Here is a 27,051-nt window from a genome sequence, read left to right on the forward strand (position 1 = left end):
GATGAGTAGGGCACCGACCCCATATGCTGAGGGTGGCGGGTTCAAACCCAGCCCCGGCCAAACTGCAACAAAAAAATAGCCGGGTGTTGTGGCGGGCGCCTGTAGTCCCAGCTGCTCGGGAGGCTGAGGCAGGAGAATCGCGTAAGCCCAAGAGTTAGAGGTTGCTGTGAGCCGTGTGACATCATGGCACTCTACCCGAGGGCGGTACAGTGAGACTCTGTCTCTACAAAAAAAAAAAAAAAAAGAAGTCCAGGCTCAACTTAGCTGGGTCCTCTGCTTAGGGTCTCTTAAGGCCGCAGTCGGGGTGTCAGCTGGGGTTGGGGTCTCACTGGGGCTCAAGATTCTATTCCAAACTCAAGTGGTTGTTGGAAGAGTTCATTTCCCTGCTGTTTGTGCCCTCAAGGCCAGCAAGAGACAATCTGTCTTCAAGATCCTCTTTTTAAAGGGCTCACCCAATAAGTCCACCCCCAGGATGGCCTCCCAGTTGACCAGGCACCTTAACTGTATCTGTAAACCCCCTTCACTTTTGTCGCACAATGTAGCCTTGTCCCACCATATTCCCAGGCCAAGGGAGGGGAGTTAGACAGAGCCTGTACACCAGGGCCCGGAACCCAGGGGATGGCTTAGAATTCTGCACTCTCGGGCGGCGCCTGTGGCTCAGTCGGTAAGGCTCCGGCCCCATATACCGAGGGTGGCAGGTTCAAACCCTGCCCTGGCCAAACTGCAACCAAAAAATAGCCGGGCGTTGTGGCGGGCGCCTGTAGTTCCAGCTACTCGGGAGGCTGAGGCAAGAGAATCACTTAAGCCCAGGAGTTGGAGGTTGCTGTGAGCTGTGTGAGGCCGTGGCACTCTACCGAGGGCCATAAAGTGAGACTCTGTCTCTACAAAAAAAAAAAAAAAGAATTCTGCACTCCCTTTGGTCACTTCCAGGACAACCGTATCCAGGGTGGCTATGAAAATGTGCCAACCATCGACATCCACATGAACCAGATCAGCTTCGAGAGGGAGTGGCACAAGTTCCTGGTGGAGTATATCGCCCCCATGACTGAGAAGCTCTACCCCGGCTACTACACCAGGGTGGGCATGCCTGGGTGCAGCCAGGATGCAACAGGGCAGGGGGTGGGCTGGATATCTGGCGGGTGCATCTGGCCGTGCACTGGGAGACAGGGCCCCTGGGGCTGGGCGTTTATGTTCCTTGGCGATTACTCTGCCTCTAGCTCTGACCTTCTCTTCAATACTTCTTGTCTGTCACTAAACCATGCCTCAGTGTCTCCTGTACCAGCAATTAAGGCTGCTGAGAAAGGCTCCCCCTGCCCCAGTGGCTGGCCGGCCCTCTCACTCCTCCCTCATTGTCTCTCCTGTAACATGTAGCCACCCACTGCCGCTTGGCTCTCTCCCCTCCTCAGGCTTGTGGATCTCCAGATACCCATTCTGGGTGTGCCTGGGTCCTGCCCTCAAGGAATCCAGCCTGGATAGTTGCCAAAAAGGATTGTGAGGATTAGATTCATGGTGTCTCCCTCCCTCCCTTCCTTGCCTTCCCTTCCTCGCCTCTCTCCTTCCCTCTGTCCATATAATTTACTGAGACCCATTTCGGGCCAGACACTGTTCTAGGCACTGGAGGACACAGCATCAAATTCACCTGCTGTCTGGGCACCAACACTCAGCAGATTGGATGAGGGCCCCCATCTGTGCCCTCTCTGACCTTCTCTCCTGGCCTTTGGTGGCCTCCCTTGGCTAATGCTGGCTCCCCTGTCCCTCTGCCTTGACATAGGCCCAGTTTGACCTGGCCTTTGTCGTCCGCTACAAGCCCGACGAGCAGCCCTCGCTGGTGCCGCACCACGATGCCTCCACCTTCACCATCAACATTGCTCTGAACCGGGTCGGGGTGGATTACGAGGTGAGCAGGGGCCACCTGGGTGGGGCGGGCGGAATGTAGGAGGGGCTGGCTGGCCAGTGGCTTTCAGGGAGGTTGAGGCAGAAGGGCCCTGGGAGGGGCTTCCTGGCAGAGGTGGGTCTAATCTGAGGAGGGGGAGGAGACTTTAGAGTCACTACTTCAGGAGGTATGTGGACCCTGCCTTCCTGTGATGAACTCTAGTGGTCTCAGGCACATTTCTTAGCCTCTCTCAGACAAGAGAGAGCTTATCTTAGGTGGGAAAACCTTGAATGCCCGTCCTAGAATTGTGAAAATTAAAGGTCTCCAGGTAATTGCTTAGTGGAACTACAGAGAATACTGAAGGAACAGGCCACAAGCCAGGAGGAGCTTGGTGCTTCCCTGTTAGGAGGGGGAGGCACGGCTCTGGGAGGGCTGGGGCAGCTGCTAGCCTGGGTGTGGGACCCCAGATCCAGCCAGCTGTTCCTTCATTCACACCTAAAGCTACTATTTTAAGAGTTTTTTGGACCTGGCCCTGGGCTAGGTGCTCAAAAGGACATCCATAAAAATAGCTATTTTTTGAGCGCTTGTCAGACATTGCCCTAAGCCTAGACTTCTCAACTAGGAGCAATTTTCCCCCCTAAGGGACACCGGCAGTTCCTGGAGACATGTTTGCTTGTCACAATTATGAGGGTGCTAGTGGCATCTACTGGGTAGAAACCAGGGACACTCAGGATAGCCCCCCACAGCAAAGTGTCTATAGTAGTGAGGTAGAGAAACTCCCATTTTACAGAAGGGAAAAATGAGGCTCAGGTTGCTTACAAAATGAGTAAAGGGTGGAAGTGATGCTTGCCTAGGGCTGCCTAACTCCAAGCCAGAGTTATTGATCGCTTATTACTCTTTGCTCAGTGTCTTCCTGAGGCAGCTTATAGCCGTCATTCTGTCACTCCATAAGGCATCCTCAGGCCGGCTGTGACAGGAGGACAGACAGGGCGGTGGGGGATTGACTCTTGTTGTCTCCCAGGGTGGGGGCTGCCGGTTCCTGCGCTACAACTGCTCCGTCCGAGCCCCGAGAAAGGGCTGGACCCTCATGCACCCCGGGAGACTCACGCATTACCACGAGGGGCTCGCCACCACCAAGGGCACCCGCTACATCGCCGTCTCCTTCGTCGATCCCTAGTTGGCCAGACCCAGCCTGGCTCCTCCGACCATTCCTCTTTGTTGACAACCACTGCCCAGCAGGCTCTGGGGCCTAAGGCTCCTGACTTCCTGTTGCTCTTGGAACTGCCAGTCGGAGAGATCCGCCTTAGGGCAGAGGCAGAGCAGAGCTCCGGGCTGGGGTTTCCAGTGGTGCTCTGGACCTGCCCCTGGAGACGCTGTTCACTTTCACTGCTTTATAGTGATTGATTTTCCCCAACCCGTGTCCCTGAAAAACTGAGTCCTCTTTCCTCCACTTCCATGGGATGAGACTTGAACAGAACAGGAACTTCCCAAGCTGCCTGGAGACGAGGACCCAGGCCTTAGCGCCTCTACCAGGCAGAACTGCACCACAGAGACTTCTGCTTCAAGTTTTGGGGGAAAGAGACCTGGGTCAGGCTGAGGTTCCCACACAGTGCCTGGGACCACTGACGCATCTTCCTCATAGCTCTTGTCATGAGAACAAACCGGCGTCCCCTGGAGACAGTGAATTCAGCAAACCTCCTGGGAGACAGAAAAGGCATCTATGCCACAGCGCACTCCTCCAATTGCTGGGGAGGAAGGGAGTGACATATCCACACACCGCACTGGGTCACCCTGTCCCAGATGCTTCCACAGAGAGGGACAGACAGTCAGAAACAGGAGTGTTTCTATTAAAGGTTATTCAAACCATGCAGTGGGTTTAATGCTCAGTGTCTGGGCGAGAAGCTGCAGGGGGAGGTTTTTTTTTTTCTTTTGAGACAGAGCCTCAAGCTGTCCCATTGGGTAGAGTGCTGTGGCATCACAGCTCACAGCAACCTCCAACTCCTGGGCTCAAGCAAGTCTCCTGCCTCTGCCTCCCAAGTAGCTGGGACTACAGGCGCCCGCCACAACACCTGATTATTTTTTGGTTGCAGCCATCATTGCTGTTTGGTGGGCCCGGGCTGGATTCGAACCTGCCAGCTGACGTGTATGTGGCCGGCGCCTTAGCCGCTTGAGCCACAGGCGCCCAGCCCAGGGGGAGGTTTTAAGAGCTTGTGATTGGTAAGAAAGGCCAGGTAGTGACGACTTTTTCCCAAACCCAGTCCTGTGTGATCACTGTGTCATTTGTATATTTCATTAATCCTTACTGTGAGCCGGCACTGGCTGCCTGGGGCACACATCTTCGTCTTTTGAGACCTGCATTGGTGACATCTCCTCTCTGAAGCCCTTGCTGACCACCCTTCCTACAAACAAGAACATGGGAGATCAGGGAGAACTTCTGGTGTCTCTGGTATCCCCTGCCATACCCTGGACAGACTCTTCTAGTAACACTGGTTACATTTTGGGGGCATTTATTAATAATAAGAGCTAACATCTCTGCATCCCTTGCTGTAAGCTGGGCATTATGGATTCTAGGCACTCAGCACACAGCCCTCTGGGGTAGGGGTTGAGAAAATGGAGGCTCAGAGAGATCAATTAATTGGCCTAAGGTCACACAGCAAGCAAGTGGTAGGGGCACTGATTTGAATATGATTTCAGCCATTGAGGAAATCTATGCCTCCAAGGCACTTGTAGTCAGCAGTAGGAACAGAAAAAACCAAGTGTTGTTCACTGTGGGCTCTGTGATAAATGTCGCAATGACTCCAAGAACAGAGTAGGGTAGGTGCGGGAGGGACCAGTAGCTTGCATGACCCAGTGTCCCTCAAATAAGGGTGATTTTGTTCCCATCTGACAATGTCTGAAGGGTGGGGAAGGAGGAGAGGGACGTCATTGGCATCTAGTGGATAGAGGCCAGGGGTGCCCCCAAACATCCTTCAGTGTAAAGGGCAGCCTTCACCTCCCCTAAAGGAATGTTGTTTTTTTTTGAGACTCACTACGCCACCCTTGGTAGAGTACCATGGTGTCACAGCTCACAGCAACCTCAAATTCTTTGGGCTTGAGTGATTCTCTTGCCTTAGCCTCCCAAGTAGCTGGGACTTCAGGTGCTCACCACAACGCCCGGCTATTTTTTCTTTTGTTGTTGTTGCAGTTGTCATTGTTGCTTTAGCAGGCTCGGGCCGGGTTCGAACCTGCCAGCCTCGGTGCATGTGGCTGGTGCCCTACCCACTGAGCTACGGGTGCCGCCAAAAGGAATTACTGAAACCAAAATGTCAGCAGTGCTGAGGCTGAGTAAGCCTGATAGCAGATTCCTCTCTAAGCTGGGCCTAGGAAGGGGAGGAGGTTTCCAACACACAGAGCCACACTCGCGGTCCAGAGAATGCAGGTTAGCTAGAGGGGTGGGGTGGAGAGATTCTATTTAAAGGAGTATTTTCCCAGGCCAGGAGAGTTTAAACTTCATCTGGAGGGTGGTTAAGTTTTTGAATTTTCAAAATTATCTCAATATTCAAATAGCATTTGCTTTTCTAAGACTAGTCAAGTGCAGTAGTGAGAAGGGGAGAAAGAATAGAACAAGGAGTTTGATCTGTAACCGACTGTGAACAATCGAGATAACTCACTACCCTCAGACCAGCTGACAAATCTTAATTTCTCATCCCCCATCTCCAGCCACCCAGTTCGTCTCTCCAGAAGCCAACATGGCTAATCTCTTTCTCGGGATGTTCTTCTTGAGCTAGTCTGTGCACATATGTATGTGTGTGGGGTGTCTTTGGTTATCTTTTTTTGATTACAAGTACAATTCATATCCACTGTGAAAAATCAAATAAGGCCATTCTAGAACTCTGGGAGGTGGGAGGATCACTTGAGTTCAGGAGTTTGAGACCAACCTGAGCAAAGTGAAACCCCATTTCCACTAAAAATAGAAAAAATTAGCTGGGCATCATAGCCCAGCTATGATGTCTAGTCCCAGCTACCTAGGAGGCTGAGACAGGAGAATTGCTTGAGCCTAGGAATTTGATGTTGCTGTGAGCTAAGCTGATACCACTGCACTCTAGTCCAGGCAACAGATTAAGACCCTGTCTCAAAAAAAAAAAAAAATCAATTCACAATAGGAATAGGTAATGTAAGAAAACAAGGTCTACTGTAATTGCACATTAACCCTACCCTGTACCCCTTCCCTGTGACATTGTTAACAGTATTAAGGGAGTCTTGTCATTGAAAGGGTTCAGGCCAGGGCTTCACAGTTTGAGGTTGTGTTTCAGAGAGAAAGATGAGGAGCCTGAGAATGAATTATGAGGCCCCTGCAGCAGTCCAGGTGAGTGACCAGGGTCAGGGCCAATTCTCACAGGGAGGTTTAGTGAGGAAGAGGGACTGAAGAGAGCTGTTTAGTAGGAAAACATCCAGCCCTCCACCTGCCTTGGGTAAGATTCTGCCAAAGAAGGAGAAGGAAATAGAATTCATAATTCCTGCCTGCAGAGAATTGATGGTCCCCTTAGGAATGCAATAGATAGCAATCATACAAAGCAACTAGTAATGGGCCCCAGACACCCTGAGGCAGGATCTGGGAATAGCCTCATAGTCCCCAGTCACTGGGAACTCTAAGTTCCTCTAGAGGTAGTGAGAGTGAGACAGCTTCCTTTAACCTAGCAGGAGGCTGATAAACTGGTCAGTCACTAGAGTACTGGTCTGCCTCTTGAGTTATTGGTAGCAGGATTCTGCCATGGTTATATAGAGAGCAGTGCTGTCCAGTAGAAATCAAGCCACAAATGTGGGCCACTTATGTAATTCTAAATTTTCTTTCTTGCTCTCTCTCTCTTTCTTTTTTTTTTTGAGACAGAGTCTCACTTTGTTGCCCTCAGTAGAGTGCTATGGCATCATAGCTCACAGCAACCTCAAACTCTTGGGCTCAAGTGATCCTCTTGCCTCAGCCTTCCAGGTAGCTGGAACTACAGGTGCCTACCACAATGCCTGGCTATTTTTAGAGATGGGGTATCACTCTTGCTCAGGCTGGTCTTGAACTCCTGAGCTCAAGGTGATCCACTGGCCATGGCCTCCCAGAGTGCTAGGATTACACATGTGAACTACTGTACCTAGCCACATATTTTTAAAAGAAAAAAGAAACAGGCACAATTGATTTTAGTAATATGTTTTGTTTAATGGTAGTTTACAGTCTTTTTTTGTACTAAGTCTTACAGCAATTTGTGCTATCTCAGGGGTTCAATAGCTATATGTGGCCATTGTATGGGAGAGCTAGGGCTTGGATTCTTACCTGCTGGGGCTGAGTCCTTGAGGGGACCTTTTTACTGCTGTGTTCTTGTGCCCGGTACACGAGGAAGGACCTGGTGATCTAACCAGTGAGCTTGGCAACCTTCCCTCTGGGCCTCCCAGAACTGCTATTGAAGATTAGATAAAACGATGTACCTTAGGTACCCAGTCTGATGAGTGCACTTAGGAGACTGCTGCTGCTGTTCTCCCTCAAAGGCAACTGAAGGGCAGTGGGCCCAAGCTTGCTTCTGTCTCCCTGGGTGAGTCACTTCATCCTAACGCTTGGTCCTCTTGAGAGGTCTTCTTTTTTTTTTTTTTTTTTTTTTGAGACAGACAGCCTCAAGCTGTCGCCCTGGGTAGAGTGGCATGGCATCACCGCTCACAGCAACCTCCAACTCCTGGGCTCAAGCGATTCTCCTGCCTCTGCCTCCCAAGTAGCTGGGACTACAGGCACCCGCCACAATGCCCGACTTTTTTTTTTTTAATTTATTTGGTTGCAGCCGTCATTGTTGTTTGGCGGGCCCGGGCTGGATTCAAACCCGTCAGCTCAGGTGTATGTGGCTGGCGCCTTAGCCGCTTGAGCCTCAGGCGCCAAGCTGAGAGCTCTTCTTTAATATTACGAAACGAAAGTCTGGATTCCAGAGCTGGCAGAGGCCGCGAGGTCAGGCTCTGGGGCAATAAACTCAAGAGAAAGAACCTCTAACCCACGCCCTTGTTATTTCGTCCCTTGACAGCTGGAGGCCCCGCCCCGCCCCGCCCCGCCCCACCGGACCCCACCCCACCCTCCTTAGCCCGACCGGAATCCACCGGAACTACAGTTCCCATGATGCAACGGGAGACACGATCTACGTCATCGTCTTGCGACGCCCGGCCGTGATGCGGTATGCTGAGGTGCCTCTAGAAACGCAGAGTTCGCGGGACCTCCAAGATATAAGGAGTAGGAGGGTGGAGCTGGCTTATCTCAGAGTCTACACGCTCACCAAGTTCGAGAGAGAAACCCATGGCGCGACGCGCGCATTCTCCGCCCCTCTCTTCGGGGTGGCGCTTGTTGGTGACGTGGTAAATGTGATGGCCGCCGCGAGGCCGGGAAGGTGAAGGTGAGAGGGCGAGTGCACCGGGGTGGCGGGGACCGGCCCAGCCCAGCCTGGCGAGCCCTGTGCAGCCTGGCGTGGGCCGGTGGGACGCTGGGGCGCCGGGCACTTGGGATCAGGTCAGCCAGGCGTCCCGACTTTCCCGCCTTGCCCCTGGTCCCTCCGCGGCTCTGAGAGGAGGTGACGGGTCGTGGGACCTGGGACTGGGAGGTTGAGTCCCCTGAAGCTTCTCTTCACGATAGCCTTTCCACCTTTCACGATCACATTCCACCCCTGTCCGTCCCCATTTTTCATTATTTTGCCAGTGTTTGCTGGGCACCCCATAGGTCCCTACCTTCACAGCCGGAGCGCCCTGCCCTCCCCCGCTTTGGGCGGTTTTTGTGCTCTCGTTCCTTTGTCTATTTACTTGTGTGACTTCTCGCCGGATTGTAAGTCCCTCGAGGGCAAGGACTTTCATATCCATCCCTAAACCTGGCGCCTACACGCACGTACAGAAGGCACGCAGAAAATGCTGAATAAATAGCTGTTTCGGATGCTTGAGGACAAAGTTGCCTGTACCCCTCTCTTGCCCTCTCTCTTTAAATTCTCAATCATCTCCCCCTCCTCCTAGAATAGGACTCTGATTATCTCCTCCTCGCCTCCAAGGGGGTGTGGGAATTGGAGGGCAGCTTCATATGGTTAAAAGCAAATGACCTTTGAGTCAGAGGGAGCTTTGGCCACTTAACTAGCAGTCTGTAAATCTTCCAAGTATCCCAAGGCTCTGTTCGCTGTGGAATTGAGAATTACGTGAGATACTTTACAGCAGCTAGAAAGTTAGGTTTTCAATCAGGTCCACTTCTCTTCCTTACCCAACTCCTTCCTTCTCATCTCTTGTCAGCTTTGCCCTGGTACTGTTTCCTCCTCTCCCCCTACTGGACGCACCTTTACCAGACCCCCTGCCCAAACCTTTCTCGTGCCTTGCACCAGCACATGGCTGAACGTGTGTTTGTACACCTAGGATTGGTCCTGCATTTGTGTGTTGTTTTTCCCCAGGCCACTTCCTCACATGCCAGCCCAGCTCCCCACTCACATACCTGGATGAGTAATTTTTCCTCAGGCATGAGTTTGGCTTTAAAAACCTGATTAGACATGTTTTGCACACCAGTGTTTTATTGCCACCTGATGCCATCTCTCTTTTCTTTCTTTTCTGGTAAGTTGGGACTGGTGGAGTCAGCACAATCAGTAATCAACCTCAGAGACAAGACAGACGACAAATCAAAATCTTTTCATCTTTTTGACTCCAGCCATGTTCATGATGTCCACTCTGTGAAGATCTCTCACCATCCGAAAAAGTAAGTGGTAGCAGTGACTTCTGGTGCCCTGGATCTGGGTTGAATGGAAAGGGACCTGTTCTTTTGGCCCTCTGGTGACAAATCTCTTGGATGGGGCAGTCCTCTTTGTATAGAGCCAGAGCTTTCCAACCTGTGTTGTAGGAAAAAAACAAACAAACAAAAAAACTGTATCTCTTTACTACTTCAATGGAGGATTTTTCTGGTTGCTGAGAGCCTGTTTAAAGGTTCACCATTCAGAAAGTGGCTGGGATCTTTGCACACTTTTATAGCTAGAGATAAAGAAAATTTAAAAAAAGAAAAGGAAGTGGCTAGAATGTCCTGGGCTTCCGGAAGAATTAATCTCTGACTCCCTCGTTTGGTCTTCTCTGCTGTGCTAGCTCTTCTCCCCTTTTCTGCCCAGCAGAGGTTGGCTCTTTATCACAGGTCTTCTAAGAATCTACTCTGTCTCCTTTATCCTGTATACTCTTTTGTTTCGATTTCTCAGCTTCTCCTCTGTTCCAGTTGTGCCTGCAGACGATCCACGGATCCATTTTCTTTTCCCTGCTAGGAGTTGCTGTACATAGACAGGGTAAGGAGGTGGTGTGGATTCAGGGACTGTGCTTGGGATCCAGATACATCTTGCAGTGAATTTTGCTATTGACTTCCCTGCACCCAAGATATCTAATACTCCTCAACTAATAAGCTGACTTGAGGCAAAGGTTTCAGTCACCTTAGAGTGCTGATAGCAGTTTCCATTTAGAGTTGGGTTTGTGTCTGGTCTCGTGCTAATACTGTACCCTTGGAACTTTTTTGGGATGGGAATGGGAGATACCAGGATAAATAGATTTTTCCCTAAAGTGTGATCTTTGGGATTTTAAAGGCTTTTCCACAGAAGCATTTTTTTATTGAAAAAATTTGTGAAATGCTGCATTAAATATCGTTAAACAGGTGTCTTCACAAAAGGACTTCCTTCCCAAACCTTTTACTGTGCTCACATGCTCCATTTGAGTGGGTAGTGGTGACATGTAGTATTTTATAAATAGTTCCTACTATGGAGCCTTTTTTATTTGAAATGTTGGGTGCAACTAGAGTCTTGTAAACCAAGTTTTGGGAAATGCTGTCATAAACTGTCTCAGAACCATGTTTTGAGGCAGCCATAAAAGTTCAAAGTATAAACTGGACATGGTGGCTCACACCTATAATCCTAGCACTCTGGGAGTCTGAGGCAGGTGAATTGCTTTAGCTCAGGATTTTGAGACCAGCCTGAGGAAGAGCGAGACTCCATCTCTACTAAAAGTAGACAAACTGGCTCGGCACCTGTGGCTCAAGCCGTTAAGGCACCAGCCACATACACCTGAGCTGTCGGGTTCGAATCCAGCCCGGGCCCGCCAAACAATAACGGCTGCAATAAAAAAATAGCCAGGCATTGTGGCGGGTGCCTGTGGTCCCAGCTACTTGGGAGGCAGAGGCAGGAGAATCACTTGAGCCCAGGAGTTGGAGGTTGCTGTGAAATGTGATGCCATGGCACTCTATTGAGGGCAATGGCTTGAGGCTCTGTCTCGAAAAAAAAAAAAAAATAGAAAAACTGAAGCAGGGGGATGGCTTGAGCTCTGGATTTTGAGCCCTCATATCATTGCTGTGAACTATGATGATGCCATGGTACTGTACCCAGGGCAACAGAGTGAGACTCTGTCTCAAAAAAAAAAAAAAAAAGGTTCTAAGTGTGCTGTTCAGTGTGTAACTAATATTGGAGTTGGACTCATGGTCCCAGCTATGTTTAGGTGATGGGCCCCACGTGAGTATGTGCCTGCATTGAGCCCTGTGGTGAACTAGAGATTATCAGGGCTTTCCAGAGGAGGAAAGGGAACCCAGCTGCCTCCCATCAGTCACTTAGGGAGCCAGCAGTCAAAGCTCCAAGATAATGGGTGCCCTTTCATAGCTTTTGTGCACTTGTTTTGGAACTTTGATCCTTTTGTGCACATACATATGTCCATTTCTCTATTGGGAAGGATTACATTGCAGTATATGAATGGTTTGTTCAACACTTTTGACTCTCTGAGCTCCAAATACCAAGTAACAGGCACTTACACGCTGAGAGGCCGAGGCAGGTGGATTGCTTGAACTTATTAGTTTGAGACCAGCTCTGAGAAAGAATGAGACCCTGGGTCTACTAAAAATAGAAAAACCAATGCAAAAGGATGGCTTGAACCCCAGAGTTGGAGGTTGCTGTGAACTATGGTGACACCATGGCACTCTATCCAGGGCGACAGCATGAGACTCTGTCTCAGAAAAAAAGGAACAGACACTTAGATGCTTGGCCTAAAGCTGCTTTTTTTATGAGGGTGGTGTAGAAATGGGGTCTCTGTGTTGTCCAGGGGGGCACCTATGGCTCAGCAGGTAGGGCACTGGCCCCATATACTAAGGGTGGCATGTTCAAACCCAGCCTCGGCCAAACTGCAACAAAAAAACTCAACCCAGGTGTTGTGGCAGGCGTCTGTAGGCACAGGTACTCGGGAGGCTGAGGCAAGAGAATTGCCTAAGCCCAGGAGTTGGAGTTTGCTGTGAGCTGTGAAACCACGACACTCTACCGAGAGCAATAAAATGAGACTCTGTCTCTAAAAAAACAAAAAAACGAAAACAAAGATCTGTGTTGTCCAGTATGGTCTTGAACTCCTGGCCTCAAGGGGTCCTCCTGCCTCAGCCTCCCAAAATGCTGGGATTATAGGCATGAGCTACCAAGCCTGGCAAGGAAGCTCCTTTAAGGAAAAAGTGGATATGTGAATCCAGGGATGGGAGGTGTAAGATGGTACATGGTACACCCTGCTCTGGGAGGGTCTTCACTTACCCCTCCCATATCTCTTACAGTTGTTGGGAAGGAGGGTAGAAATGAAAAAGATTGCTGCTATGTTTCAAACATTCGCTCTTTAGAAGTTCACCTAGGCTAGGGCGGCGCCTGTGGCTCAGTTAGTAGGGCTCTGGCCCCATATACCAAGGGTGGTGAGTTCGAACTCGGCCCCCAGCAAACTGCAACAAAAAAATAGCTGGTCGTTGTGGTGGGCGCCTATAGTCCCAGCTACTCAGGATGCTGAGGCAAGAGAATCATCTAAGCCCAAGAGCTGGAGGTTGCTGTGAGCTGTGATGTCACAGCACTGTACCGTGGGCAACAAAGTGAAACTGTCTCCAAAAAGAAAGAAAAAAAAAAGTTCACCTAGGCTAGAACATAGGGTGTGACAAAAAACCAAAAGCCTGAGGCCAGGCATGGTGACTCACACCTATAATCCTAGCACTCTGGGAGGGTGACATGGGAGGATCGATTAAGCTTGAGCTTGAGCTTTTGAGACCCTTTCTTTACTATGAAGAGAAAAATCCTTGGGTGTGGTGACACATGCCTGTAGTCATAGCTACTTGGGAGGCAAAGGCAAGAGGACCACTTGAGCCCAGGAATTTGAGGTTGCTGTGAGCTATGACGATGCCACTGAACTCTACCTAGGGCAACAGAGACTCCGTCTCAAAAAATAAAAAAACAAAAGCTTGATAAGGTTGTACATCGTCTGTGAAGATGTCAGGGAAGGCTGATACCTGAATTGTGTCTAGAAGGACAGTAGGAGTATGTCAAGTGGGTGAAAAGGGAAAAAGGATTTCAGGGCAGAAAGCCACACATGCAACACAAATGTGTAGTCTCAGTGGTGAATTGGCAGAGCCAGAGAGATCAGGCGGTGTTTAGAGGGGTTGGGGCAGGGCAGCTCCTGGACTGGTGAACTCCCAGCAGGCTTTGTAACCTAGAATCACTAAGCTTCTACTCGTGTGCATGCTTTTGAATCTGCACTTACTGAACACTAATGCTTTTGGTTTTGTAGCCTTTGGGCTTGCAAATGATGACCAGAACTTCCAAGTGTCTGTTTCTAAAAGCACACACGGAGCTTGTTTCCTGCCAGCAAGTCACTTCTAGGGCTGGGTACTGCTGTCCTCCCCCAGCAGACCTGTTTATTTGATCTCCATGGCAGTGCGTGAGGGAGCAGTGGGGTGTGTTGGCGGAGTTGCTTCTGCCCTCCGTGAAGGCTGGGGGGTTCGTGGAGAGGGTCTTGGGATCTTGCTGGTAGACCTTATTGGTATTACTGCTTTCTAACATGTGAAGCTACTTGAGCTATTACTATGTGCTAAGCATATTGCTTACATCTCATCTTTAGTGTTCTCTCAGTTGCTGTGGTATCTTGTTTGTTGTACTCACGAAGAAACCAACATTTTGAGATTAAATAACTTGCTTAAGTTTAAACAGTCCAGAAATAAGACAGTCACAATTTGAACCCAGCTCTGCATGATGCCAAAATCTATCACATGCAGCGCTGGGTCAGGCTGCATCCCAGAGCCCTTTCTCTTCCCTCTCTGTGGTTTTGCTCTTCTGCCTGCCCGCGTCCCCTGTGCCTCCTGACTCCAGGGTACTATCCTTTGTTCCTTTGCAGGAGGTAGAGTGTCATTTTCTTTCCAATTTCCTTTCTCAAAGTTCTGTTGTCCTTATTTAAGCCCTTGACGTGTGGCTTCCATGCTAAGAAAACATCACTCATAGTTGTGGCATTATGCTGAGGAGGACTTAGAAACAGGAGCAGAGTTCATTTCCAGAGGAGTTATTAACATTGCAAAAGAATTTGTAGATTTGGGGAATGCAAAATTCCCGTCTCTTGGGGCCTGTCTTCCTACTCACTGTTTGGGATGGTCAGTTCCTAAGAGCCAGTGTGGCATTTAGTCTTTTCTTTTAACAGTCTCGCTCTGTCACCCTGGGTAGAGTGCTGTGGCATCAGCCTTGCACACAACAACCTCAGATTCCTGGGCTCAAGCGATCCTGTCTCCTCAGCCTCCCAAGTAGCTGGGACTACAGGTGCCCTCCACACTCCCGGCTAATTTTTCTATTTTGGATAGGAATGGTGTCTTGCTCTGGCTGGTCTTGAACTCCTGAGCTCAAGCAATCCTCCCGCCTCAGCCTCCCAGAGTGCTGGGATTACAGGTGCAAGCCATGGCACCTGGCCGTGTTTAGTCTTTGTGCAATTTCCCCAGCTATTCTTTCCGCTCAGGACCCTGTTTGACACCCTTCAGCCACACTTGGAAGCTTCTCGTATGTGCCTATCTACTCACAAGCAACACTGTCTCCTTTCCCAGCTGGAGAGAGCCAGGTGCTGCTGGGTGAGGGCTGATGGCCCTCTGGTTAGTGTGGCTGGGAAGGGCGTGACAGACTCAACACACAGCTGTGCAGACTGCCCTTCATCCTTGGAGCCTGTTCCTTTGGCTTCGTAGGATGTGAGTGCTCTGCTTAGAAAACAGCTCTCTCGGGCGGCGCCTGTGGCTCACCCATATACCAAGGGTGGCGGGTTCAAACCCGGCCCCGGCCAAACTGCAACCAAAATATAGCCAGGCGTTGTGGCGGGTGCCTGTAGTCCCAGCTACTCGGGAGGCTGAGGCAAGAGAATCGCTTAAGCCCAGGAGTTGGAGGTTGCTGTGAGCTGGGTGAGGCCACAGCACTCTACCGAGGGCCATAAAGTGAGTCTCTACAAAAAGAAAACAGCTCTCTCCATGGTGGGAACTCTGAAGAGGGACCTGGCAGGAGTCTATTTTGGGGGCCAGGGATTCCCAACAACACCTGATTGCTACCTTTTCTTTTTTTTTTTTTTTTTTTGTAGAGACAGAGTCTCACTTTATGGCCCTCGGTAGAGTGCCGTGGCCTCACCCAGCTCACAGCAACCTCCAACTCCTGGGCCCAAGCGATTCTCTTGCCTCAGCCTCCCAAGTAGCTGGGACTACAGGCGCCCGCCACAACGCCCAGCTATTTTTTGGTTGCAGTTTGGCCGGGGCTGGGTTTGAACCCGCCACCCTCGGTATATGGGGCTGGCGCCCTACCGACTGAGCTATAGGCGCTGCCCGATTGCTACCTTTTCTGATGTGTCTGCCTCTCTTGACCTTTGACCAAAGACCTCTAGGACTTTGGAGTCCAGTCTCACAGCCCCTGAAATGATATTGTTGTGTGAAAAAATAGGCTACAAAGACCTGTACGATTAAGTGAGAGCAAGAGAGCTAGTCACACAAAAATAGAATGTGACAATAGACGACATATTAACAATGCTTATCAGAAGGTGGTCAGAATATGGGTTTATTTCCTTTAGTTTTCTAATTTTCTCTAGTGAATGTAAAGAGAAGTAAATTATAAGTGGCGCCTATAGCTCAGCGGGTAGGGCACTGGCCACATACACTGAGGCTGGCAGGTTTGAACCTGGCCCGGACCAGCTAAGATCAACAATGACAACTGCAACAACAACAAAAATAGCCAGGTGTGGTGGGCACCTTTAGTCCCAGCCACTTGGGAAGCTGAGGCAAGAGAATCGTTTAAGCCCAAGAGTTTGAGGTTGCTGTGAACTGTGATGCTACGGCACTCTACCGAGGGCGACATAAGTAAGACTGTGTCTCAAAAAAAAAGTAAATTAAAGAAGTAGACCTCTCTGACTTGAGGGTCACCTTGTCTATTCTCTCTCTATCCCCTAAAAAATAACAAATCCTGTTAGGATTAGAGCCACTGGGCTACCAGACAGCAGAGTGATAGGGAAAGGGATAGGAGTCACTGACCTTGAGCATCTCTTTGCTTTCTGTTCTGTGCTTTTTCTCAGGGGATGAGGCATAGGAAATAAATTAGATTTCTGTCACACTTCTCTAAAGCTCAGAGGAGGCTTCTCTGTATGTTACTTCCTGATTCCCGCCTGTCTGTCTGAGGTGGGGAAGGCAGAGCCTGTCACTGTTCATCTGGCAAGGAACTGCCAGCACTAGGGCTGAACGCAGGGTCCTGGCTCCAGGTATCTGACTGCCCACGCTGTGTGACTGGGAGACTGGCCTTAGTGTCCCAAGAGGTCCCTTTCTACTCTCAAGGTGCTGGATCTTCTCTTGTCTTCCTTAGCTCTAGTTCTGGAGGGCTTCCCCACCAGGTTTCCCCACCACAACCTGCTGTGCCCCCATCCCAAGGTGGGTGTCCCTGGATTCACTCACACTGGCTTCTCTTACAGCGCAATGTCCCTGCTCTTTTCTCGATGCAACTCCATCGTCACAGTCAAGAAGGATAAGAGACACATGGCTGAAGTGAATGCTTCCCCACTCAAGCATTTTGTCACTGCCAAGAAGAAAATCAATGGCATTTTTGAGCAGCTGGGCGCCTATATCCAGGAAAGCGCCACCTTCCTTGAAGGTGAGATGGACACCTGCTCAGCCAAGCTCCCTCCTGATCTTCACTGTTGAGATGCTTAGGCCGCAGGATTTAGTGGGTGGGGGCAGTAGAGCTCTGCTCTTGGGGAACTCCTGTCCAGATGGCCCTGGCAATATCTGCTCTTATAATCATGTGAAATCAAGGTTGAGGGAAATTAGGCCAGGGGGACAAGGGATCCACCGTTCAAGAATTCATTTAAGAAGTCCACATATTTCATTTAATCATGGAGGGTAGGTGAATCTTATCCTGTCTAAAAGGCAAGCAGATTGAGATTTGAGAGTTGTCTGGTGCCTTAAGTGACAGAGTAGGGCTTTACCCAGGGGTCTCCAACTCCAGAGTTCATCCCTTGGCCCACTGCTGGCTGCTGTTGTCTCTGACCAGGGCGCCTTCTCTGGTATTTTTAGATTGGCAACAGGACTATGAATAGGAAACTCACGTCACCTGTGCCTTTTCTACTACTTACTAATTTGAGCCCAACCTCTAGTCCCTGCTCTGTCAGCAGAGGACAGGTGTCCAGGGCACCATGAGTCTGGTTGCCACCTTTTCTGATGTGTCTGCCTCTCTTGACGTTTGACCAAAGATCTCTAGGATTTCGGAGTCCAGTCTCACGGCCCCTGAAATGATATTGTGTGAAAAAATAGGCTAGCACAGCCTCCCTCTTTTTTTTTTTTTTTTTTTTGAGACAGTCTCAAGCTGTCACTCTAGGTAGAGTGCTGTGGCGTCACAGCTCACAGCAACCTCCAATTCTTGGGCTTAAGTGATTCTCTTGCCTTAGCTTCCCAAATGTCTGGGACTACAGGCACCTGCTACAATGCCTGGCTATTTTTGTTGTTGTTGTCATTGTTGTTTTAGCTGTCCGGGGCCTGGGTTTGAACCCGCCAGCCTCGGGGTATGTGGCCGGCACCCTAACCCACTGAGCTACAAATGCCACCCAGCCTCCCTCTTTAGGAGGGCACTTTGCCTTCAGATCCTGAGATTGTCTGCAAAGATCCAGTAGCTGAGTTTTATCTGCCCTTGGTTTCCTCATTTGTTAAAAGGGGGCTCAGGTGAGAACAGGTGTTTTCAGACTCTAGTTGGCAGAAGCCTGAAGTTCATTACTGGTGCCCCGGGAGCTGACTTCTGGCTCCAGTGGGCTGCCTTCCCTGTGTTTGGCTGTTAGCTAAAGCGGTGCAGTGTCTCAGTTGCCTCCACCTTTTGGCTATAGTGAATAATGGCTGCTGTGAGCATGGGAGGACAGAGATCTCTTGAAGTCCCTGCTTTCAGTTCTTTTGCATATATTCACTGAAGTGGAATTGCTGGATTATATGGTGATTCTATTTTTTTTTTTTGAGACAGGGTCTCACTATGTCGCCCTGGGTAGAGTACCATGGCGTCATAGCTCACAGCAACCTCTAACTCTTGGGCTTAAGCGATTCTCTTGCCTCAGCCTCCCAAGTAGCTGGGACTACAGGCGCCCACCACAACGCCTGTTTTTTTTTTTTGTAATTGTCATTGTTGTTTAGCTGGCCTGAACCCGCCAGCCTCCATGCACGTGGCTGGTGCCTTAACCATTGTGCAACGGGCACCAAGCCACTGGTGATTCTTTTTATTTATTTATATATACATATATATTTTTGTTTGTTTGTTTTTGGTTTTTGGCTGGGGCTGGGTTTAAACCCACCACCTCCAGCCCTATTCCTTTGAGCCACAGGCACCACCATATATATTTTTTTTGAGACAGCGTCTCACTATGTTGTCCTGAGTAGAGTGCTGTGGTGTCACAGCTCACAGCAACCTCAAACTCTTGGGCTTAAGTGATTCTTTTGCCTCAGCCTCCTGAATAGCTGAGACCACAGGCACCTGCCACAACGCCTGGCTAGTTTTGGGTTGCAGTTGTCATTGTTGTTTAGCAGACCGAGGTCAGGCTTGAACCCACCAGCCTTGGTGTATGTGGCTGGTGCCTTACTCACTGAGCTACGGGTGCCGCTCTCTATTTTTAATTTTTTGAGGAGCCACGGTATTATTTTCCATAACAAGTGCATCAAGTAACAGTTGTGTTATGTGCCAGTCCACTACATAAAGAAAGAGATTATGTTCAGTTTTACTCCCCTATCTGTGTCCTGTCCTTTGCATGGTACTTGATGCAAGAGAAGGTGATCCTAAATATTTAGCAAACTAAAATATCTGAATTTTAAAGTTGTACAGGTACTGGTTGAAATGATCCCAGTTTGTTACCTGTTTACTCAGCAGCAGCTGAGGTGTGCTGGCCCTGTGCCAGGCTTGCAGGGATCCTCTGTGATGCTCTGAGTCAGTCACGCAGATGATGCTGTGGACAGACATGTGCTTAATGAAGGTGTTTGTGTGATGCGCACTTTGATTTCTCTTTGCGTGAAAACATGAAGCCTTAGCTATTGGTTAAACAGAAGGGAAAGGGCTGGAGCGGCCTTCAGCTGTGTTTGGGATTGCTGTGAGGTGGGGAGATGACGTTGCCTGCCTGGGGTTGGGACTGTTCTCTAAAGGGCAGGTAACAAGAGTTGTTGGGCTGATGCCTTTGCTTTTACATGTAGCCACTTGCTTGAGAGCCATCTTCCTTTGAGGGGCATTCCAAAGGTCATGAGGGAGGAATATTGATGGGATTGATGGTGGACATGGGGGTGGGGGCTTGTTGACTTGTTCACTTTTATGGCACCAGACAGGCTTGGACATGCCACTTGTCATGCTTCAGATGGTTTGGGAGTGTTCTCGGGTCCAGGGCCCATCAATCTTGTAGTTCTGAAGAGAGTCCTGAGGGACCAAACACCCATCTGCTCCCTACCCAGCTGAAGCCCAATGTGGTACACATTTTGGCTAGAGTGCAGGAAGGTCCTGCTGAGTTGCGTGCTCAGTAATAATTTTTTTTTTTTTTTTTTTGCATTTTTTTGGCCGGGCCTGGGTTTGAACCCGCCACCTCCGGCACATGGGGCCAGCGCCCCACCCCTTTGAGCCACAGGTGTTGCCCTTGCTCAGTGATATTTCATTAGTCATCTGCCTTGTCAGGGTGCTGGGAAGAGGCAACACAGTGATCAAAGCATTCTGTTAACTTAGCAGATATCTGTGCACCTGCTGAGTGCTGAGATCAGATAGTGTGGCCCTCATGGGGTAGATGACACAGGTGAGCCAGTTAGTTACCTTATGTGAGGTAAGTGCTAAGATGGGAGACAGATAGTGTGCTGTGGGTGCACAGATAAGGGAGATCTAACTCAGGTTGGGGGATGTGGTCAGGAAGGCTTCCTGGGGGCAATGCTGTTTAAGCTAGACCCAAGGCCAAGTGGGAATGAGCCAGACCACTGCAAGGCAGTGCATCAGTTCTTCAGAGGGTGATGAGGGGGTTTGGACAGCAGTGAGCCAAGCCAGAGGGGCAAGGAAGCTGGTGGTTGGGGCCATAGTGAGATGGGGTTGGGCAGGAGCTGGCAAAAGATGAAGCTGCCAAGGCCAGCAGCTCCAGGTCAGGTGGGGCCCCATGAAGGGATGTTGAGTGGTCAGAAGCCCAGAGTCCTGAACTGGGCTGCCTAGTTCAAACCCTGGCCCTGCCATTTACTAACTCTGCCATGTAAACAACAAGGATTAGATGACAGACTGTTTAAAAAGTGACTAGAACAGCACCTGACATGTAGTGAGAATTTTGTACTTGTTAAGAAAACATACACAAATAAAGAATAACAGTTAACATTTAGGTATTCATCTTCTACCAGCCTTCATTCTTAGCACTTTGTGTTGTGACTCATTTGATCGTTGGTCGTGAGGCACATACTGTTGTTACCTCTATTTTATGGCTGAGGAAGCTAAGACCCAGAAAGGTTCCTTTGCCTAAGTTCACAGAGCTAGGGAGTGCTGAGAATCAGCATCAGAACCCAGGCAGTCTTGCCCAGAGCCATGGTCTTAACTGTCACACTGTGAGGCCACAGGGGATCTGGAACTTCAGCCCACCAACAGCAGGGAGCCAGGGAAGGAGACTGTGATTGCAGTGAGCAAGGCTAGTGGTCTGGCCCCCCCAGACTTGTGATTGTGAAGTTCCTCTGACCTGTGGTGACCCATTTTCAATCCCCACCTCCAGACACCTACAGGAATGCGGAACTGGATCCTGTTACAACAGAGGAGCAGGTTCTGGATGTCAAAGGTTACCTGTCCAAAGTGAGGGGCATCAGCGAGGTGCTGGCCCGGCGGCACATGAAAGTGGCTTTCTTTGGCCGGTAAGTTGGTCCTTCCTGGCAGGTCAGAGTGGGGTACTTTTTGCAGGAACAGTCAGAGCCCCCAAGGCAGGGAGCTATTGCATGCTTCAGAGTTCCTTGTCTTTCTTTTTATTTATTAATTAATTTATTTATTGAGACAGTCTCACTATGTTGCCTTTGGTAGAGTGCCATGGTGTCACAGCTCACAGCAACCTCTACCTCTTGGGCTTAGGTGATTATCGTGCCTTAGCCTCTGGAGTAGTTGGGACCATAGGTGCCTGCCAGAACGCCCGGCTATTTTTTTGTTGCAGTTGTCATTGTTGTTTAGCTGGCCCAGGCCGGTTTTAAACCTGCCAGCCTTAGTGTATATGGCTGGTGCCGTAACCACTATGCTATGAGCACCAAGCCACATCTGGATTACTTAAGGGGCAGGGTGAGTGTGTGTGTGGTCTGAAGTGATGAACCAGGGGCACATTGCCGGCTCGGGCCCAGAGATGTGTGTTTGTATATATATATTTTTTTCTTTTCAGTTTTTGGCCAGGGCTGGGCTTGAACCCACCACCTCCGGCATATGGGGCCCTGCTCTTTTTTTTTTGAGCGCCCTGCTCTTTTTTTTTTTTGTTTGTTTGTTTTTTTTGTGGAGACAGAGTCTCACTTTATGGCCCTCGGTAGAGTGCCGTGGCCTCACACAGCTCACAGCAACCTCCAACTCCTGGGCTTCAGCGATTCTCTTGCCTCAGCCTCCCAAGTAGCTGGGACTACAGGCGCCCGGCACAACGCCCAGCTATTTTTTGGTTGCAGTTTGGCCAGGGCCGGGTTTGAACCCGTCACCCTCAGTATATGGGGCCGGCGCCCTACCGACTGAGCCACAGGCGCCGCCCGAGCGCCCTGCTCTTTTGAGCCGCAGGCACCACCCTGTATATTTTAGTAAACACAGAGTACCTATTGTATACTTCTCACCATCTGGGCACTGGTGACAATGCAGAGAATAGAACTTTAGCCTTTCAGGCTGGTGACTACATTGGGAAAACCAAAACCACTAATATTGATGGCTTTGCTGACTGCTGTTATTTCCTTCTAGGACAAGCAATGGGAAGAGCACCGTGATCAATGCCATGCTCTGGGACAAAGTTCTGCCTTCTGGGATCGGCCACACCACCAATTGCTTCCTGCGTGTGGAGGGGACAGATGGCCACGAGGCCTTCCTCCTCATAGAGGGCTCAGAGGAGAAAAGAAGCGTCAAGGTGAGGGTGCTGGCCTCGCTCTCAGCCCTGGGCACCCTGGGGATTTGTCCACTGTGACAGGGCTCATCCTGCCTCTAAGGAGAGGGCAGGCCTCCCTCTGGTAGAATATGGGAAATCTTGTTTCAGACAAGTGTTTTTGAGGATGTGGGAGAACTTTTAGGGGCTTGCTAATGTGCAGCAGCAAGAATGAGAAGTTTGTGGTTCCTCATGTACCTCTGAGTAGGCCATTTGCCCCTCTCCACTGATTAAGGAAAAGAATGTGTGCCTTGTTCTTCCCTGGAATATTGCCAGAGAAGCATTCCTGCGTTTGCTCTGTGATCCTGACATCAGCCAGGGACTGACACTTTTTCTCAGGCAGCTGCATTCTTATTTGGGACCAGACGCTCAGTGTGGCTTATAAAGAATTAATCGATGAAACCTGTGGGTCGTGGGGTTAGCAGTTTTCTGTTTTCTGGGGGCTAACTGGACTGTTTGGTTACATTTACCAGTTTGCAAAATATTCAGTTAAATTAACGGTATTTCGTGCTAAAGTTTATTATAGAAGCATTTGATCCTAGATGAATTTAGCACCAAGCCCATCTTTGCTTTGCATCCAACTTTGGTGAGCCTGTGTATGTCAAGTTAGTGGCCCTTTGTGCTGAACACCAAATCAACCTAATCAAGGTTGATGAAATAAGAAACTAGAGGAATGGGTGGGCCTTTGTAAAACTGACAGAAGAGAAAACCCATGAAGTGGTTGGGTGCAGTTGTGTAGTAGTTGAGGATTATGGCAAAGAATCTCAGGTCAAGGATGTCATTGAAGAGGACTTCAGATACAAGAAATGAACAGATAAAATTTTGGCTCATGAGGAAAAACAAAGAATTAATTGATGCAGAATAAACTCAGCTTTAGGATTATATCCAGCTTCAAAGAGGGGTGAAGAAAGTTGGTTCTTTTTTTTTTTTTTTTTTTTTTTTTTGTGGTTTTTTTGGCCCGGGCTGGGTTTGAACCCGCCACCTCCGGCATATAGGACCGGCGCCCAACTCCTTGAGCCACAGGCGCCGCCGAAGAAAGTTGGTTCTTATGGACAGCTCCTACCTCTTAACTGTGCATATGTGGAATGAAAGGGGTAGCAGATTGGCAGTAGTCTCTCGGGCTATTATGCTGTGGGCACAGGAACTTTCCTGGCCCATTGGCTCTTCCTTGGCCTGATCCATCTTTCCCTCCTCCACACTAGACCGTGAACCAGCTGGCCCATGCCCTGCATCAGGATGAGCAGCTGCATGCCGGCAGCCTGGTGAGTGTGATGTGGCCCAACTCCAAGTGCCCCCTTCTGAAGGATGACCTCGTGCTGATGGACAGGTAAGGGGGAAGGTGCCCTCCTGGGAGGCCCTAACTGGGTGCCACCTAGTTTCTGTTTCTGGGTAACCTGGGCCAGAGTGCCCTGCGCACTGTCCTTGCTCTGCTTGAGCAGTGCTGCCATTCAGAGGGGCCCAGCCCAGTCCTCCTGCCTCGCAGGTTTCCTAGGGTCGGTTACTATATTACCTGTTGACATCAGTGCCCTGCAGGGGCCTAGGGATGGTAAGTTCTCAGCCTCCGCCCGAGGGTAGCTGTGTAGTGGGGTAGGAGCTGTGCTGGAGTTGGTAGTGCATTTTCTCTCTCTTGAAGGAGTACATTGCCCCTGCTTTGTGGACAGGTTGTAACTATACCAAGAAATACAGCACTGCGGTGTTTGCCTGGACTCCCCTAAATACAAAAACTCACCTTAATTGTATATTCCCAAAGCAAAATTACAAGTCATTATGCTTTTATAAAAGTGATAGTTGTGGGCGGCACCTGTGGCTCATTCGGTAGGGCGCCGGCCCCATATACCGAGGGTGGCAGGTTCAAACCCAGCCCTGGCCAAACTGCAACAAAAAAATAGCCGGGCGCTGTGGCAGGCGCCTGTAGTCCCAGCTACTCGGGAGGCTGAGACAAGAGAATCACGTAAGCCCAAGAGTTAAAGGTTGCTGTGAGCCGTGTGACGCCACGGCACTCTACCGAGGGCAGTACAGTGAGACTCTGTCTCTACAAAAAAAAAAAAAGTGATAGTTGTGTGTGTTTAAAAATCACATTTTCATGGCTTGGCGTCTGTGGCTCTAGCAGCTAAGGCACCAGCCACATACACCTGAGCTGGTGGGTTCGAATCCAGCCTGGGCCCACCAAACAACAATGACGGCTGCAACCAAAAAATAGCCGGGCGTTGTGGCGGGCTCCTGTAGTCCCAGCTATTTGGGAGGTGGAGGCAAGAGAATCGCTTGAGCCCAGGAGTTGGAGGTTGCTGTGAGCTGTGATGCCACAGCACTCTACCCAGGACGACAGCTTGAAGCTTTGTCTCAAAAAAATAATAATAATAATAATCATCATCATCATCACACTTTCAGGCACTCTGGAAGGATGTGGAAGGGAAAGTGAACTCCCCCAGTGAGGGCCAGGCCTCTTTTTCTCCCCTCCCTGGCCTGGCTTGCCATATGAATCTTGGATCTGTTCTCAGTGGGAAGAATAGGGCTCATGCTCTTTACCTGATGATGTTGGTTTTCCCGTCACCCCTAGCCCTGGTATTGATGTCACCACAGAGCTGGACAGTTGGATTGACAAGTTTTGCCTGGATGCTGATGTGTTTGTGCTGGTGGCCAACTCGGAGTCCACCCTGATGCAGACGGTAAGTCCTCCTCTGCTTTATCCCTGTCTCCCAGCTCCTACCCTGGGCAGGTGGTGGTTGGGGCCTTGGCTGGCAAGTGTCTCTCCCTCCTGAGGTCCTGCCCTTTGTCTAGGAAAAGCAATTCTTCCACAAAGTGAGCGAGCGCCTCTCCCGCCCAAACATCTTCATCCTAAACAACCGTTGGGACGCATCTGCCTCAGAGTCCGAGTACATGGAGGAGGTTAGTACCTCTGTGGCGGTTGGGAATGTCACCCTGCATGAGTGCTGTCTATGGGGGGCTGCTGTGTGCTCCCAGGTCAAGTGACTTCCCTCAGTTGATTTTATCACCAAATATTTCCCAGATGGTCTCCTATGATGTCTTCCAATGGCCCTAAAAACACTTTTCTCCCCTCTCCCACTCACATTCCTGGGTGGATCCCCTCCCAAGCAGCTTTCCCCCAGCTCTGCAGAGCACCCCTACCACATTCAAGCATCTCTGGGTCCAGTGCTTAAAGAATTAATACAGAACAGGCTTGGCTTTAGGAAACTATCCAGGAGAGGAGCTGGAAAGAGAAAACACAACTCTTTATATGTGTGAAATGAAAGAAAAAAACACAAGCCAGGCATGTTGGCACGTGCTGTAATCCCAGCTACTCTGGAGGCTGAGCTGGGAGGCTTGCTTGAGCCCAGGAATTTGAGACCAGCCTGGACAACATTAAAAAAGCAGGGGAGGGGGCGGCGCCTGTGGCTCAGTTGGTAAGGCGCCGGCCCCATATACCGAGGGTGGCGGGTTCAAACCCGCCCCGGCTGAACTGCAATCAAAAAATAGCCGGGCGTTGTGGCGGGCACCTGTAGTCCCCAGCTACTCGGGAGGCTGAGGCAAGAGAATTGCCTAAGCCCGGGAGTTGGAGGTTGCTGTGAGCTGTGTGAGGCCACGGCACTCTACCAAGGGCCATAAAGTGAGACTCTGTCGCTACAAAAAAAAAAAAATAAAAAAAGGCAGGGGAGGGAGGGTAACAGATTGGCAATACTGGACGACAAACACGCAGTCAGCAGGCCAGAGTCCACATTCTGGCTGGTGCTGGGCAGTGAGACCTGGGCGAATTCCTTGACCCTTCTCTCAAGGGTCCAGTTTCTTCACTGGTGTGATGGTGTAATAAATGACTTGTTGAGGGGATGAAATCTGTTCAAAGTGCCTGATGCATGGTAGGTGTCTAAAAGAGGCCATTACTAAGTTCTAGCAACAGAACCTGAGGATGTCAGCACTAGAAGCGTTTTCTGCTGGCACCCACGCGTTTTATAAACAAGAACAAGGACTTGGCTTATGAGGGCACAGTGCCCAGGCTTATGTTTCTTGACCCCCGGGTTCCTTGTGGGGTACCAAGGTGAGACACTATGTGGGTTCTAACAAGAGGCAGTAGGGCATGTTAAAACATTCTGCTGGTATCATGAATAAAACAGGTTTGGTGGGCTCTTCCCCAAAACACCCCCATGACATTGGGACATTGGTCTGGGAAGCTTGGTGGAGGCCAGAGAACAGAGATAATGGGAGATGTTTCCCTGCCTATGTTTGTATCTATTTTTTTTTTTTTTTGAAACAGTCTCACTCTGTTGCCTCAGGGTAGAGTGCCATGGCATCACAGCTCATAGCAGTCTCAAACTCGGCTCGAGCAATCTTCCTAACAGATGCCCAACATGATACCCAGCTAGTTTTTCTATTTTTAGTGGAGATAGGGTCTTGTTCTTGTTCAGGCTGGGCCTCAAAGGATCTGCCCACCTTGGCCTCCCAGAGTGCTAGGATTGCAGGTGTGAGCCACCATGCTGAGCCATATGTATCTTTTGACTATTGAGCCCTGTGACTCTATCACCAATTGTTTTAATGAAGGAGGCAGTTGGGGACCTAATCATAACCACCTGCATCCAACCCCGTCATGTACGTCTGGGCTCCAGGTACGGCGGCAGCACATGGAGCGTTGCACCAGCTTCCTGGTCGACGAGCTGGGCGTGGTGGATCGAGCCCAGGCTGGGGACCGCATCTTCTTTGTATCTGCCAAGGAGGTGCTCAACGCCAGGATCCAGAAAGCCCAGGGCATGCCTGAAGGAGGTAATTAATGATGGGAACAGATGTCCTCCTTTCCTTGATTGAGACGTGTGTTC

The 27,051-nt window shown here is 50.0% G+C and overlaps 2 protein-coding genes across 5 annotated transcripts in view; both read left to right on the plus strand.

Annotated features, from left to right (window-relative positions):
* The window catches only part of PLOD1 (procollagen-lysine,2-oxoglutarate 5-dioxygenase 1), a 33,434-nt gene extending 29,693 nt beyond the window's left edge, over positions 1-3,741 (plus strand). Inside the window, exons 17-19 of the mRNA XM_053575666.1 lie at positions 931-1,077; positions 1,772-1,897; positions 2,895-3,741. Coding sequence (XP_053431641.1) covers positions 931-1,077; positions 1,772-1,897; positions 2,895-3,050 — 429 coding nt within the window. The 3' untranslated portion in view covers positions 3,051-3,741. The remainder of the gene's footprint in view (positions 1-930; positions 1,078-1,771; positions 1,898-2,894) is intronic.
* Positions 3,742-8,059: 4,318 nt separating this feature from the next.
* The window catches only part of MFN2 (mitofusin 2), a 30,831-nt gene continuing 11,839 nt past the window's right edge, over positions 8,060-27,051 (plus strand). The window contains exons 1-10 of one of the 4 annotated variants that reach the window (XM_053575661.1): positions 8,060-8,265; positions 9,454-9,590; positions 10,075-10,158; positions 16,607-16,785; positions 20,876-21,011; positions 22,072-22,234; positions 23,452-23,576; positions 24,807-24,915; positions 25,028-25,135; positions 26,845-26,998. In XM_053575661.1, coding sequence (XP_053431636.1) covers positions 16,611-16,785; positions 20,876-21,011; positions 22,072-22,234; positions 23,452-23,576; positions 24,807-24,915; positions 25,028-25,135; positions 26,845-26,998 — 970 coding nt within the window. In that variant the 5' untranslated portion in view covers positions 8,060-8,265; positions 9,454-9,590; positions 10,075-10,158; positions 16,607-16,610. Of the gene's footprint in view, positions 8,266-8,289; positions 8,440-9,453; positions 9,591-10,074; positions 10,159-16,606; positions 16,786-20,875; positions 21,012-22,071; positions 22,235-23,451; positions 23,577-24,806; positions 24,916-25,027; positions 25,136-26,844; positions 26,999-27,051 lie in introns of those variants that run through there. The other 3 variants (XM_053575665.1, XM_053575664.1, XM_053575662.1) reach the window with 3 other exon arrangements.

The sequence above is a fragment of the Nycticebus coucang genome, chromosome 22 (assembly GCF_027406575.1).
Source record: "Nycticebus coucang isolate mNycCou1 chromosome 22, mNycCou1.pri, whole genome shotgun sequence".
In the NCBI taxonomy this organism is placed as follows: domain Eukaryota; kingdom Metazoa; phylum Chordata; class Mammalia; order Primates; family Lorisidae; genus Nycticebus; species Nycticebus coucang.